This window comes from Pterocles gutturalis, unplaced genomic scaffold, assembly GCF_000699245.1.
Source record: "Pterocles gutturalis isolate BGI_N339 unplaced genomic scaffold, ASM69924v1 scaffold10424, whole genome shotgun sequence".
NCBI classification, from domain to species: domain Eukaryota; kingdom Metazoa; phylum Chordata; class Aves; order Pterocliformes; family Pteroclidae; genus Pterocles; species Pterocles gutturalis.
In genome coordinates this window covers 33,271-49,494 of record NW_010128238.1, presented here as the reverse complement: position 1 = coordinate 49,494, position 16,224 = coordinate 33,271, and the positions used below count along the sequence as shown (strand labels likewise).

Below are 16,224 nucleotides of genomic sequence, written 5' to 3'. Positions count from 1 at the left end.
ACAGAAAAACTATCAAAATATTATTCTAAAATTAAAGACTTATATGGGCTTCTCCAAGTCAGCATTATTAGGGCAGCTGGGATCTGAGCTTATCTGTAATCCATTGTTTTAAAATTTGTCTTTATAAAGTCTGATTACAACTTGTCTTAATCACGTGACCTATTGCTACAGGTGGGGGTTTTCAAGTGAGTAAGTCAGGTGTGATTTCTCCTTGAAGTGTACAGGAAAATTAGATAAAATGTATCAGCTGCCATATATATCTGTATAGGGGGGTTTGCGTCTATTTTAAATTTCTTAAATGTAGGAGAGACACTGGCTTTAGTTTTGTGTAGATATTTCTAATTAGCAGCTCCACTTAAAATAAGATATCAGTTTTCAAGACTAAAGATGCCAATGTCTGCAGGTACATTTGTATTTAAAATAGTACAACAAACACAGGAAGTAGCATCGATATTATACACTACCCAGGATTCAGCTCTTTCCTAGAAAATGCCTTGAAAACACAAGGGTTGGGAAATATAATGATTTAATCTATAGAAGAATATTTCAGGGAATTTTTTTTTTTTTTCATTTTTGAAGGATATACATTCGTCTTAGTTTTTGCTTCCAAATATAGTTTAAGGCTATTTGGTAAAGTATATACCACATATCAGTCTCAATTTACAGGGTTTTCTCTGCACAGAAACTTCTCAAAACTTCATCTCTAAAGATTCATATCTTGAAGCTAAACATGCTTTATCAGCTGTGCTCCAAAGACAGAACTCATTCTTAATACTACACACTGTAGGAAAAAGAGAAGGAGAAAGAAAAACAAAAAAAACCCCAAAAGAAAACAGATTTGAAGCAATGTCAGATCTGCATAACCTACGATACTTCACGTCTTCAGTCATTCATCAGGCTGCAGGGTGCGTGGGATTCAGATTTAAAGTGCTCATCAGGTGAAGAACCAAAGTGCTTGAGTATAATTAAATAGCTGTTCTGCCTATGGCTAAATACATTGCATTTGTTAAAGCAGGTAAACAGGGGATGCGATAGTTGGGGCTGTCTGTCTCACTGGGTTACAACTGTTTTGATCTAAAGTAGTGTTCTTTTGGATTCGAACCTCGGAACTGGGGGCTGCGGGTTACTCATCTTATTGCGTCTTCACCTGAAGACTTCTAAGTGCTGGGTTGCTCAAAGGTAGGTGAAGTGGAATAATTCTGCCTTAATTTGTTTTAAATTAAAGCCTCTTGACTGTGGCAGTTACCGACTCTCTGTTCTGATAATGTGAGGCTTGAAAATATATTATTTTCCTTATATTCCATGGCTGGAAATCACTTATCTCTTGAGTCATGTTTTTTTTTTTTTTTTAATGTTTGAAGCACGCAAGAAGCTTATTCTTGCCATAAATGATACTGCATAGAAAAATAGTTCTAAAAAAAAATACAATTGTAAACCACAGTTCACCTTTACCTTAACATAACCATTTAAACTTAGATATACTTACCACTCACATTCATATTTCTTAAACTGTTTACAACATCACAACTGGCATTTTAAACAAGCAAGATTTTTTTTTTTTTCTCAAGGATACCCTGGAAACTCAATTGATATAACATTTTGAGAGTTTGAAATATTACATGTAGCAGAGCTCTTGAAATGAAAGAGAGAAGGTTTATAAAATAAACGTTAATATGTAAAAGAACTGTTAAAATGCAATGAGTGTTCCAAAGGAGCGAGTATAACTTTTTCTTTACACATCTTGCTACAGAAGATCTAACTTTTTAAGGCTTCTGTTTTCCTTTCACCCATCACTCAAGTCCTCTTGCATTATACTTTTGCTTAGGTTTCAGAGTGTTGTTATACTGCTAACAGCAAATGTTTCTCAGTGGGCATTCCCACCACCACCAGACTTGTATGCTTCTTGGTTTCTGATGAACTTTGGAGTTTTAGTGGCTGGATATCCCTGTTCATCTCCAGAAACTTGACATGACATGAGAGGCCTAATGTTATTTTGCAATAACAAAGATGAGAAGAGTGGCAGAGCACATGGGTGAATATGTTAGCTGGGTTCTAGGAAAAGAAACTGGAGGTCAGAGAAATAAATGGGTTCTTTCTTTCCTGCTCTTTACATTTGTAGCACCTTCTACTTGGATTAGCTAATGCCTCTAGTGAATGGTGAGATGCACCCATTTATAGTTTGTTATTCTTATCCCTAATTATCACACATTTTATAAAAATATAAATAACAAAAAAGTAAGCTGGGTTCCATCTCAAGAGGTGTTTCTTGTTGTCCTCTGAGAATATATTGGATAAGTCAGGTCTCGACAAGCCCTATCCATTGTAGCTGATTGTAAGTCAGACAATAAATACAAAAAGAAGTCATTCTTGCGGTGAGCTCAGCAAATTCTGAGGAAATCAAAAGCATTCCACTGTGCTTATGGCACAAAGAACACAACAGCAAGGGCATATTTAGTGGAGAGAATGAGACAAAAATTACCAGGTAAGTGACAAACTGTACAAGCATTTTGTTTAAAAAAGGAACTCTGCAGCATTCTGTCTTTAAAGCCGGGTTTGAGCCTCTGGGATATATATCTCGATGCTGTCTGCACGCTCTGTGGCTGAATTCTGCCGAAAAGAAGCTGCTCTCTTAGCAGCCATTAGCCGTCTTCTAGCTTCTTGTCGCTGTCTGTCAGGTAGGTCCAGAGATTTTTCTCTTGTGATAGGGAATTTTCCTTTTGGGGGCTTCTTTGGTACAGGAGGAGGAACCTTTCTTTCTTCCTGCAATAGGGTATTAAAACTGAGGGTGAACTGCGTGCGGAAGGTACCGTCAGCAGAGCATGCAAATCAAAGACATGAAATGCAAAATACTGGTTACGTACATCAAGCATGCTCAATTTGTGCTCTCCAATCAGCTGACTGATGGATTACACGAATAGCTATCCACACTAAGGACACCGACAAAACCCTGTTGTTTCAGCAACGATTACAAATTCTGCAGTCCTGTGACTTAAGACTACACTTCCTTCTACTGTCCTTGCAGGTATCCTGCACATGCAATCTGTGTACCTCACTTACACAGGAATTTGTTTCATTTCAGCTGACACATTATTGCACTCATTATAAACAGAAACACACACTGGCTCTCCAGTAAGAATTCAGCACATCTGTGTGGTCTGCTCAAGTGAAAAGACTAAGATTAGCACGACAGGGTTTTTAATTAAATTAATCATACTGAGTTTAGCCTCAGCTGGATATGAGATAGCAGCTGTGTATACATGGCTATTAGTTTAGTCTCCTCTATGAATTGCTAAATGGAAACAGGCAAGCACCAACGAGAGAGAGAACATAGGGCTAACCGTTCTGCTTGCTGCCTTGACCATTTTAAAGAAGATTATATTGAAGAATTATCAAGTTATAAAGTGAGAGTCAGTAGATTTTGGTACCAAAGTAAAATTGAATAATAATTGTTTTGAAGTATGAAATTGATATTTTACTCCATTTAGAGACTGTGAAATATCATATAAGGGCCTTAAAAGTTATCATATAAGGGCCTTAAAAGTATATTGTAGAATCACAGAGTCATACAATAGCTTAGGTCGGAAGGGACCTCTGGAGGTGATCTGATACAACCCCCATTCAAAGCCTGCTTGAAATTAGATGCAACTTTGATGTTAAAGCAGGTTTTTCAACATCATATTTAATACTGGCCTGAATAGCCCCAAAGATGGAGATTCCACAAGTTCAAATGTATAGCATGGCTATTATGATCAATCTTTCTTCTATATCACTCTTAAAAGTAATCATAATCTTAATTGTCCAGAGTATGGGCTGTTCCTTATGGAGAACACAGTTAATTTGATGCACAGCAGTATTCAAATAATACAAAAATTGAACTGATATGCCTATGGTTTACAGACTCTTCATTGTTTGTTCTTTCTTTCAAAACTAATTCTGAGTCTACTACCAAAATGCATTAGTCAAGACTAAATACCTAAAGTTATTTAAGAACATAGTTCTAAGTTCTCAACTCAACAGGAACAGTGCAACAGCCTAAAATGCTATTCCCCATGACAGCCAGCTTTTCCAGTCTTTATTTTCTCTATTTCCTGGTTTCAGCCAGGAACATAAGGGCTCCATTCCTGTTGTTCCATATTTTTTTTTTCACTTTTAATTATTTCCCTCTTAGGAACATCACTGTTGCTGTCACTATAGTAATTTCTTACTTCCAGTTGTCACTAGTAAGCAAGAGTTGCAAACTCACCATCCACCAACCAGTTGGCTGAAAATTAAAATCCAAGAGGAGCATGAAGAAATGAAAGAGTTGTCAAAATGCCTCCTAATTTCTCCCAAACCAAACAAGTATTCACCTGAGGCCAACTGTACTGACTCAAACCAAATGCTGTCTTTCATCTGACTGATACAATAATCAGCAAGGATAGTGGGATAATCAGGGTGAGGGATGGAGCTCTAGAAAGGGGAAAGGCAGTTTCAGAATTACATTGCTTTTGTGGGCAATTTGCCACTTTTGGTTTGTAAGCATCATGGCTGGGGTGTCTCCCAGGTGGTGGAGATGCAGGGAAGAGGTGCAGGCGTTTTGCCACAACTACTCTTTGTCCCCCAAACTTCCATGGGCCAAGCTTTAGTTTGGCCTATGCTATGTTTTGCCACATGCTTTTATTTCACTCCTGTTCTATTAACAGTTGTGTCATGCAGGCAGGATTAAACACTGTAGTGCTCAGGTTTGATCTGCCCCAAATGTAGCAGGCTGCTGAGTTTACCTTGACTGCATTCTCGGGCTATTGTCCTCAGTCCAAATTAACCAGAACATACACCCTTTAGAGTGTGAAACCAAAGAATTTGAATGAAAGTGTTATGGAGTGGACTAACTTAGCAAAATCCATTTTATTTGTTATACAATTCAGCTCAGCATTGTTAAAAAGAAAAACCCTCACATCTGATGAAGTTTCCCCTGTATAAATTGGGCTATGCCAATTAGACACCTTTAGGGGTAGAAACCTGTCGTGTTTCACTATTGTATTTAGCACAAGGAGACAGCAGGACTACAAATGGGGAGTAAATGGTATTGTCCATGATCTGCTTACCTTCCTTTCAGGTGATTCTATTATTTTCCATTCATTGAGTTTCAACTGGTGCAGTTCATCAAACTTCATGCTTACGTCTTCAATCGAGAGCTGCAGTAAGTCCCAGAAACCTGCCAGGTCCTGGGAAGTTGGTCTCGGCATGGCACTCGGGTCCTGTCATGCACAAAGGAGAGGATATGAATAGAGCAGGAGGCTTTCAAGAACGTGCTTTGAGGCAGGAGAGGCATCACGCCAGAAGACACTGCTGCAGTGCTGCTCAGTGCTAAGGCTACGCGCGCTTTGCAGCTGGGAGCTGTGACTGGAAAGTTGTGCCTCCTACACAACCCAAACATGAATGAGTTGGATGTCACACGCGAGCCTTCCTGAGTCTGTGCAGCACGGGAAGTTCCTCAGCACCATATGCTGTGCTGACCTGCATTACTAAAAAGATACAAGCTGACAACCTCTGCCTGCTGATTATTAAAGGAAAGGGGAATGTGGTTCATAATCTAGCCAGCCTGAAGTCTTTCTGGTTAAAAATTATGTTAACGATAGCTAATTAGAAGGCAAAACAACATCACAAAGATGTTGTCAGCTTATGCTGAGCTCGATGTTTACATTGCCTTGATTTTCAAATGCATACATAAGGTATAAAATTTTGATAGGCATGGCAGGATTTTGTTCTCCAGGGAGTTGAATCACACTTAGGAACTAGGGAGGCATTGCCCCCAGGTACTGTGGTTAAGTGGTGCTATGTGCACAAGACTTAGTGGAGCAAACACTGGTGGCAACAATTAGCAAGATGACCCTCCATTTTACTATTAACCTGATGTCAGTGCTGGATAAAAATTACCTTAGAAGGTAGTGTGCAGGCTCTTAACCTATGCTGTATGGGCAGCTTTGTCACTTTAATGAAATAGGGCTTAACTGGTAAACATCTCTGTGAAGATGATGGAGAAATGTTTCTTGCTTTCCAGGGCAGGAGGAAGCCATTAAGAAGGTCTATAGAATGGAGCTGGGAGAGATGGAGTCAAAACGAGTCCAAAGGGACTCTGGATCTCCCCTTCCTGGGAAAAAGCTCTGATGACTAGTTTACTATGTTAGAAACCCTGGTGTTATTGCTGAAGCAAGGCTCTGTTCCCCATCTTTTACAAATTTAGTGGACAAAGGCATTTTAGATATTAAACACAACCCCACATAACTGCCTAAAAACTTGGAGATAAGTCAGCATTTCTAGTGAATTCTTCCTTTGAATCACACATTTCTAGAGGTTTTAAAGTAGGAATTGCTACTCAAGCTTGGGTTTGCAGGTGCCAGTGTGGGAGCTGAGTGCCTGCAGCTGGGCATGACAACATGCAGTGTCACCCATACCTAAACCCCTACGGGAATCTGGGCCAAGAATGAGCCTAAAAGCCTATCCACTTAGAAGTCTTCACTAGAAAAAAGTCTCCTTTTCATAGGGAGCTTTGGGGACTTAACAGAACTGGCCATCCAGATTGTAATAGACTTCTGGGAAACATGATAGAACTTCAGATTAGTGTTCACTGAAAATGACTTAATTGAGTAGATCCCAATTTGGTCTAAAACCATTTAAAATCTATGTCTCTGGTACTAGTTACTCTACAGAGGCTAGTATCTCAGGCTTCAGGAACTGACTCCCCGTGTGAAATTTGTCAGGACGGTCCCACAGCGATACATGTTATATTGCAATCTGTTCTCTCCAGCTTGGTCTCCTCAGTCCCTCTCCCCAGTTTCCTCTATACAGCCACAAAATGATGCCACTCATTGAAATGCCTTTGCCTTCTGAATCAAGGCTAATTGCTCCCCTGTACCTTTGTGCACCCCACTCTGCTCATCGTGTTTGGGAAGATCGCAGCCTCCAGCGCGGCTGCTTGCAGAGGAGTGTGCGGTGCGTGCTCTGGACACAAGAGGGCTGCCTCCTGCTGCTGTTGCTTATGGATCTGCAGTCCATGGATAAAGGCTGGCACAAATGATTACTATTACAGCTAACTAAGTTTTGCAAAGATTGGCTTAAACCTGTTTCTTCTCAGAAGCTGCTCATTTATTTGTATCTTATTTGTAATTCAGCTTTGCAACCTTCCTTCTGAAGGAAGCCTAAAGCAAGCAAAAGCTACCTAACTGGTGCTCGAGCTGCTCTGTTTTTGCCTGCAACCATGACATATTGAGCAATGATCTCACAAGCTGAGCAGGATCTGTGCTGACTAGAGTACGGAGGAGGACACTTCAAAGAAAAAATGGTGTTACAAGACATAATGTGAATAATGCAGCAGCGAGTAGTTATTAATCAGTGATGGTTTTTTTCTAGCAGTTAGTGGGAACAGTACACGGTAGGAGATAGCCAGCCAGATTCTTAAAAAACAACTCCATCGAATCTTAAGAGTGTTATGAATTTACCCTGACTGAGAGTCTTTGGTAAGATATCTTAAACCAGAGCATAATCAAACGTGTTGCTTGACGTTCCTGTGACCCTTTAGAAAAGTCCATAGGCAATGGGTGAATTTCCTGGTTAAGTTTCAGTTCGAGTAAGTATATAACCCTTGATGCATTTTGAATTGGCAGAAGTAGATACTGTTGTTCTTTGTCCTATATTTATGCTTATTGTTGAACACTGTTAGAGAAGCTGCTGTGTGGTGGCCCTGTAAGTGCTGATGTTCTCAGGTAGGGGAATGCACTAACTGGCTGCTGTCTGGCACCGAGACTCTGCCTTAGGAGCATATGGAAAACCTGCTGTGGATACACACTAAGTGACTATTTAACAACAAACTCCGTCATTAGGCATAGGAAGGAAAGCCTCAAAACGTGAATGAGCTAAACACCCAGTCCTGCAGTTGCTGCTTTCTGCTGAGCCCATTGCTGATTTAATGAAGCTGAAGAATATTCAGAGCCTAAATCTTCAGAGTGGGAGCTGCTGTTATGGAGTTCAAAGGTTTATTATCCAAATAAGAAGGAGAGAAAAAAAATATTTTTTGGTCATGTTTTCTGCAAAGCTGTAGATTTCTCCTTTTCCTCCTATTGCTTTTGCAGCAATGAATTGTTCACACTTCCCAACAGCTGACGGCTGTGCTGAGCAGGAGCTGTGCTTGCTATTGCAGTAATGCTCTCCAGTACAAGTGCTGGACCCACTTGAAGATAAATGAAGTGGAATGGAGGTTAGGCTCTCCAAATCTCAGTTTGCTTAGCTTAATCAATCAGGTAATGGAGGGCACTTTGAAATTTGCAGTGAGAAACTTTTAGACATTGATGAAGATTTCCTCCTTTCGCTATGAAACAAATTACTAGATAGGAGCACACATGATGTATTCGATATTACAAACGTGGTCATCTCCTGCTTGCCTGACTTTGCATATTTCCTCTGTCATTTTGTAACAGCTATTAAAATTCTTGTTTTGACAGTCTTCGAAGTGGATAATTGGATTCTTTCCTAATGAGGACCAAAGATCTTATCATTTTCTATCAGAAGGCAGAACATTTTTGGCATGACTTTCTCAGTAATATTTGATTACAGTTTCAGGAATTCTGGATGTTTAACTTTACGGATGGTAAGTGGCAAGTAGGTCTCTGCAGAATGAATGTTTCGCCTTAAAAAGTTATGTGGCAAATACAAGTAAAGAAATGTATCTAACCAGACATATAGGTCATGTCTGCTGTCACTCATGCAACAGAATTCAACACTTTCAATATATGAGGTGTAGGGGCAATCAAAAGGTGAAAGTTACACTTGATTATCAAGTGAGCTGAAGAAAGTAGGTGCGCTACCACCAGCCATAACTAGAAGAATTATGTTTTTCTATTGAATAGCATCATCTTGCCACAAGGTTTGTATCACTGATGGCTGCTGTCATATTAATGAAGATAACATTTAGAATTGAATTAGTCTCTAATGAACTTCCAGAACAATAGCAGTAACTCTCACAAGTAATATACTGCATCTGTTCCTTTAGCCCTAGGACATCTTATATATAATTGACAATGCAAATTATAAAACCCAATTCTATGAATATTATGTATATTCTAATTTCCAAGATCAGTCCTATTTTCACCTAACTAGAAAGCTGGATCATGTATTCTCTGCTATTCTGCTATTTTACTGTTCTCCACTTACTGTAATGTGAAAAATTTCTCCTTTCTTACCAGAAGTAGAGTTACTATTTTAGGGTATTACAAAAATAGGCCATAATATTATGTCTCAGAAAACTTGCATTTGTTCCCTTCTCTCTTATTTTTTTTTTTTTGTTTGTTTCAATAAAGTCATCAAAAAAGGAAAGGACAAACTGCAGCCAGACTGAAACTATGTGTTTGCTTTGACAAAAAAAAATGTACTAACACCATACTTACATAAAGATTAAGTTAAAAAAGGAAAAAAAAAAAGGAAAAAGAGCAGTGAGACAAAATGTGAGACAGGAAAATGACGTTTCAGAATGCTGCTGTCTGGGTATGCTACACTTGTTTTGTTGTTGCCTTGGAAGTAAAAATATTAAATTCTAAAATTTAAATTTATGTTTTGTATGAATAGCCTTAAACTCTTCAAGAATGGCCAGACATGCTGACTTACCAGATTTTGCTGACAAAGCCAATAAAATTGCTGGAATTTCTGAGACATGAGGAGCTGAGCGCTTCCAACAGCACTTCGGATCTTACCTAGGACTAAGCATACAGACAGGTTATTACCAATAGATGTATTTTGGCAGTAAATACAAAATCCAGCTAAAAAAATATGTAGCTGAAATTACTGTTTATTTTTTAAAGGAAGTAAATATTTGGTTTTGCTGTTTGTGATTATATACATAAAATATTTTTGAAGAAGATGGAGATACAGGGAAGCTCTGCAGCACCTTACCCTTTGGCAATAAACAAATAATATATTAATAACTCAGAGCAGCTAAGACTGTATTTGCTTAAGGAAGTAGAATAAACCAAGGGAATATAGACAGCTTCCTGAAGTGGGCATACATACATATGTTTCTGAGAACAATCTTAAATTTTAAAGTAGATTACACCCCCCTCCCATTTACATTTGCTCATGTAAATGGAAAGCTGTTGCAACAGTCTTGCGTCAAGAACCACTTAGATGCCTGTTCCCTCTCATGTCAAAGGGAGCTTTGTATGTACCTTTGATAATATCTTCTGGTTCTGCACTCACAAATGACTTCACTCAGTTGTGTGGATGGATGATCCCTGGGTGAGCCCTCTGTATCCTGCCTGTTCTGCAGGTAACGTTAATACATTAAACTATAACAGAAGATACTCCTACTGTAAGGATGAGATCCTCAGAGGAATCATGTCTCTGAGATGTCTTGGTACCCCCGTTAGGATTTACAGGTTGCCTACCCAGAAAAATACACAAAGTCCTAAACACAGGGGCTTCAGACAAAGTGGGACACAAGCGAGTGCTCCAGGACTTTGCTGAATCATGATCAGTCCCCATGGTTTGTTGGGCTTTCCCTGCTGTCAGTGTATTTGCCATTTACAGTGTGTATAAGCACTGGGGAAAGTGAGCAAATCCATTTTGCTTGACTTTGCTTCCAAGAGTCATCTGTCTGAATCAAAATTTCTGGATGCTCTATAATCAGTAACCTGAGCTCATCAGCTCAGCCGTGTTACGCACTTATTTTTAGCTAACCTAAATCTCTTCCTGGAGGTGCCTATTCCTTTCTGTTGACTGCAGTGCCTAAGGGGACTGGCTTATCCCTAGAAAACGAACTCGTTCTGGACTCCTACATTTTCTGGGATAAATACCATGCTTGGGTAGGTAGCAATATACTTTCCTAAATCTCCTTCCTACACATCCTCTCCTACACTTCCTTTCCTCCACATCCATCTCTGTGCTGAAATAGCAACACTTTAAAAAGCATTATAAGCTGGGGTTTCAATGGAAGATCGACTTTATCTGGAGAATTTCCAGATCTTTGAATAATGTTTAGGGTAAAGATAGAGAGAGGCACGGGAAGGGGGTGAGATAGGAGTTACTCTGACATCTTTCAATTCAAGTTCAGAGAACAAAATTGAAAATGCAACCACGATGCAGAGCAGGGAATGAAGCTACAATAGCACAGCAGAACTGATCTGCAGCCTGTCATACACAAAATATTAAACACTGGCAGGGCTTAACATTTTGTTGTTGTTTAGAATGAGTACAGGAGGGGACGGAAAACTGTATTTTGCTGGTAGGTATTACATTTTAATTCTGCTTTCTCTAGACCAGTGAAACATTTGCTTAACCACAAGTAGCAGCAAGAGATAATTGGGAAGTTTTAGGCTCCAGGTCTGTGGAAACATGCAAACTCTGTAACTTTATAAGAATGTGTTAATATGTAGAGCTCTGTGGTTCTCAAGCTCTGTTCCATTTTCTGTTAGACAAACAGTACAGCTGCACCACAACACTAAATCAAACAGCAATATGCGTAATTCATCAGTCCCGTGTGGCACCCGTTTGTGAAAGGGTTAAGTGGTTCAGGGCTGCATGAGTAATTCACTGGCATTTTGTTTTTGTTTTGTTGACCAAATCAAATCAAGCATTTTAATTGGTTTGGTGTTTTTGCTCACCAAACCCCTTACTTTTCTTTATGGAGTGATTGGCATATGGAAAGCAATGTTTTAGGTGTTAAAACCTGAACAAACATGCAATAACCTAAATAAAAAATGTTTCATTTGATCTGAAACAAATTGTTTTGTTTTGTTTTTCAGCATTTTTTGTAAAGGCAAAGACTTAAGTGACAAACAAACAGCCTTTTATCCTCCTTTTCCCTTGGTGCTGTGTAGCTCAGGACATGAGACAAGCTCGGAGTGTGGGGTCAGAGTCCTTTCCTTGCGGGGATGGGGAACTGTGCTGTTGCAGGTCCCTGGCATCACCTGTTCCACGCTATGTTCAACCATTCACTAGGCAGAAAGAGAGTGAGGATGATTCTGTATGCTGATGGTAGTAGTGCTTGTCACACAGTGAGTAAAGTTCAATTTCAGTTTCCTCTGCTGAATTTTGTAGTTCATAGCTCAAATACATAGCCTGAGTAAGGGGCACTGGCTTTCCCCTACTGCAGAAATGTAGATCTTGACAGACTCTATATGTGACTGATATTTTCTAGTGAACCTCGCAGTTACCCCAACTCCCACACTAAATAAACATTTGTTTTATCTTCATTATCCTGAAGGATCATGTCAATGAACATCGGCAATTTAAAGCTCAGTCAGACCAGACAAGACTTAGGTACTGGCAATGCAGCATTTTGGTGTGATACACGTCCACTGGGGATGTAAAACAGTGGTTCTGGGATACTTGCATGTGTCACTGAGTCACAGGGGTGAATGCACATGTATAATTACAGCCCTACCATTTACTAAAGATCTATTTCAATTTCAATAAGAAAATCAGATGTAATAAAACATAGAAGTTAGAATCTCTCATATTCATGCTACTCTGCTTTGCTGTAATTAAATTAAAGTATTAAAACACTTCAATTCATAATCTTTAGCACAATATTAATAGACAGCCAAAGCCTTGTTATTAATTTCATGCATTGGGGAATTATTCTGATGAGTGCAGATTGATTATCTCCATGAAAGAATGATGAATGTTAGAGACTGGAGAGATTGAGATGTTTGGTGATGCTTAGAAGATTTTGCTTATAAATAAATGATGATAAAATCTACCAATGCACATAAATATATATAATTTTCATATAATCCATATACCTCCCTCCATTAAGATAATGTTATATTTACTTGAATATCAGGAAAGAGTCACACAACCTTAATTCTGCTTATGAATCACTCCATATGGCTGTATGAATCACTCCATATTTGCTGTGTGGTCCTGTATGGCTTCTACTCTGAAGACACACAAAACCTTGACCATTACTTCAGTAGAAACAGACTCAGGATTTATACCCTGGATAGAGATTGTGTAAGTTGCCTGTATACAGCATGCACAATTAACACAATGGTGTCTTTTCCTCTGCAATAAGCATACTACAAAATTGCAAATAATATATATGTGTGGTAGTGCTTGAGAAATGCTACAAAATCTTGTAGTTGAAAAGGGTTTCACATCACAAAGGCAAAGGAGGAAAAGTTAGATCTACATCGATGAAACCAAGATCATAGTCTGATGCTGTAGCTCTATTCTTGATAGGTAAAAGCTTTGCTCAGTTGTGTCGCTGCTGCACCAGCAATGAGAAACTACTAACAATCCATCTGCTTCTGGCATTCAGTACTGTTTATTTAAATTACATGGTTTAATTTAAATTTTCATTTAATTTGATTGTTCAGGTTTTTTCCTATACTCCTAAATAAATTGTTCCACAAGCAATCTGAAAAAATATGCCTGGAAAAAATATTCAAACCGGCATTTAGTTCATTTTCCTACCTCAAAGCAGGGCATGACATTTGTCTAATCCTCAAACCTAAATTAGTAATCTTCAGAAATATATGTCTTTTTCACTATCAGCACAGCAGGTAGGCATAATAATAAATGTGTCACGTTCAGAGTGAGATGAGATTTTAGGACAGCGCAGTGACCAGTTGGCAGTGCTCTGAAAAGTAGCTAGGGCAATGGGATCCTTGTGCACCAAGTGGGACTTGGTGCAAATTTGCCTTTTACCTCAATGGAACTGAGAGGAGAAAATTTGAGCAGAACAATACAAATGCTAGGAGGAATTCTCAGGTTCCACACTATGGGACTGTCTTTTATTGACTTTAAAAACTGTTCAAGGGCAATTAAGACATTCTGTAGTCATTCACAACACTCTAAATGTAAATTTCAATAGTTCCTGAAGGATAGGTTTGTGAAAAGCATTAGGAAATTATGTCAGTAATTTCTCTTTGGTTAAAGGATAAACCATATTTGGTCAAGCACCTAAGAAAGCTTTTATGGATGATTAATTGATGAATATACTAAAACAAATTGGTTGTGAGGTTTTTTTTTTTGTTTGTTTGTTTGTTTTTTCTTTTTCTTCAAAGTATGGGAGATTTAACTCTATGTTTTCTGTTGCTGTTCAGCCATGTCAGTATAGCCCTTGCAGTATTTTGGAAATATCAGTCAGAGGATTAGCAAAGAAAAATCCAGCATCCAGGGAATGAAAGGGTAAGGGGAGAGAAGGGTGATATTTTGAGCTCTCACCCTCTCTAGTGCTTTTTTTTCTTTTTTCATTAGAGATCACTTTACTATATAGCTACGCCAGCAGAGCTCCTTACCGTGATGCAGAAGATACCAACAAAACAACCTTTCTGCTGGCATAGTTTTTACTATAGTTAATATTTTTGCACCTCTCTTAAGATTTTTATATAAGAGTAAACTCTGTGTGGCTGTTCTCCATTTGACTTGTATACTGAAATATTACAGTGGCCAAGCTTGTGACATTCAGAAACCCAGGATGTCTTCTGCTTCCCTCTGCCAGACCTTGCCTACAAGCTGTGGGCAGGGACTGTGGCTCCTCGCCAGGCTCTCCTACTCTCCCCCTCCCTTCTTCCCATCACAGATCTCCCGGGCAGCAGAGTCCTGGCCCTTCTGGTCTTCAATAGCTTTGTGACAATTGAGAGTGTTTTTCTTGTCATCACCTACACACCAGTAATAGCCAAACACAATTTTCAAGGTGTAAAACTGAAACTCCAGTCAGCACCCTTGAGAAACACGTGTCTTTGCTTGAAGGCACCCTGCTAGTGCAAATGATCAGATGACTTACCCTGGGAACAGTTACAGACACATACACATTATATATATATATATATGTATGTAAGTATATGTTGTAATAAACACAGAAAACAAAACTAACTGCCCCCACAAAAAAAAAAACAAACATATGAACTTTGCAGAAAAAAAATACAATTCATGGCAACTGACAAATAAACAAATTCTGTGAAAAGAAAGAGAGAGAGGTTATTTTTACTACAATGATTACCTTCTCCTTTTCTAAGACCTGATGAGTGAAGTTCTTAAAACAACATTATGGGAGAAAAGCTACAGTGAAAGAAAAAATCAATACAGCAATCAGACAGCTTTCTGTGATCTCAGGGCTATTGTGTTAACGCAGAAAATGAAATGGTTTTCTAAAATGCCGTTCTATTTTAACTCTTCCTGTGATTAAAACAAGATAGAAATGGTTTCATAAAGACAGCCTTCTCCTACGAGATGCAAAGCTGTATTTGATCTTCAGGTACAATTAATATACCCGGGCCAAAAATAAATGATTCAGCACTAACAGTGACAGGTTGAATGTGCAAACTTTGCTGTGAAGTGTTTGGGAATAGTAGCTCCTGCTGGAAGATGGAAAAACAGATTTAGTTGCTTCTGGCTCCCCCATTTATGCGTATTTTCTTCAGGGAACAGCCAAATGCTTAAATATGTCATGATACATTTCATGCTGGGATATTATTAAACTTTAGTTCTTGTGGATACATTCCTTTCAACCTCCATAGCTCAAACTGGAGATATAAAACGTGTCAAAGACTCAACAGGAAAAAAATTATTCTGACTGAAATTTTAGAATGCTGTGAAGCTTATTGCCTCAGTGAAAACAATTCTTTGATAACTTCCTTTTACTTGATACAAGCTATATTAGGTGAAGGGATACCATTTCAGAGATAATGTAATTTGGAAACTATTTGAGGAAGATCTCTTGAAATGAGTCACACAAAATGGAAAGTTGAAAGTCTGGGTGTCACTTTTGACAATCAACTGAAGAAAACCATCTGATTTGGCATACACTGTATAGACCTATTCTATAATAATTTATCTGATCTATCAGGGAGGTCAAAGGAGATTAAAATCTTGTTCTTTGAACTTTTGCTTCAGATTGTAAGCACTGACTCCCTCACATCAGTAACAGGGAACCTGGGAAGCAGGTGGTTTGGGATACTTAATGATGGCAGAGAAATGTCGGTATTCAGCAGTGCAAAGATTTGGGGAATTGAAAAACAAGATGTATATAGTAAAAATAAGTATTAAAAAAATAACCATTATGAAACAAGGATTGGAAATCCTCACACAGACTAAGCAAAGCAAAATATTTTATTATTTGTACTTTAACAGCCCCTAGGAGGGTATTAAAGTCTTCACAGCATCATTGCAAAGGGAAAATTCTCAGCTCAGCTCTGCCATGACAAAAATAACGACAAAAACCTACACTCCAGAAGGAAGAAAAACAGCCTT

At 38.6% G+C, this 16,224-nt stretch overlaps 1 protein-coding gene across 1 annotated transcript in view; it reads right to left on the bottom strand.

The window, feature by feature from the left end:
* Window positions 1-1,986: 1,986 nt before the first annotated feature.
* The window catches only part of LOC104466188 (disks large-associated protein 2), a gene marked incomplete at its 5' end in the record, with an annotated part of 28,770 nt that continues 14,532 nt past the window's right edge, over window positions 1,987-16,224 (bottom strand). The window contains 3 exons of the mRNA XM_010079533.1: window positions 1,987-2,760; window positions 5,085-5,237; window positions 9,637-9,728. Of these exons, the coding sequence (XP_010077835.1) occupies window positions 2,542-2,760; window positions 5,085-5,237; window positions 9,637-9,728 (464 nt within the window). The remainder of the gene's footprint in view (window positions 2,761-5,084; window positions 5,238-9,636; window positions 9,729-16,224) is intronic.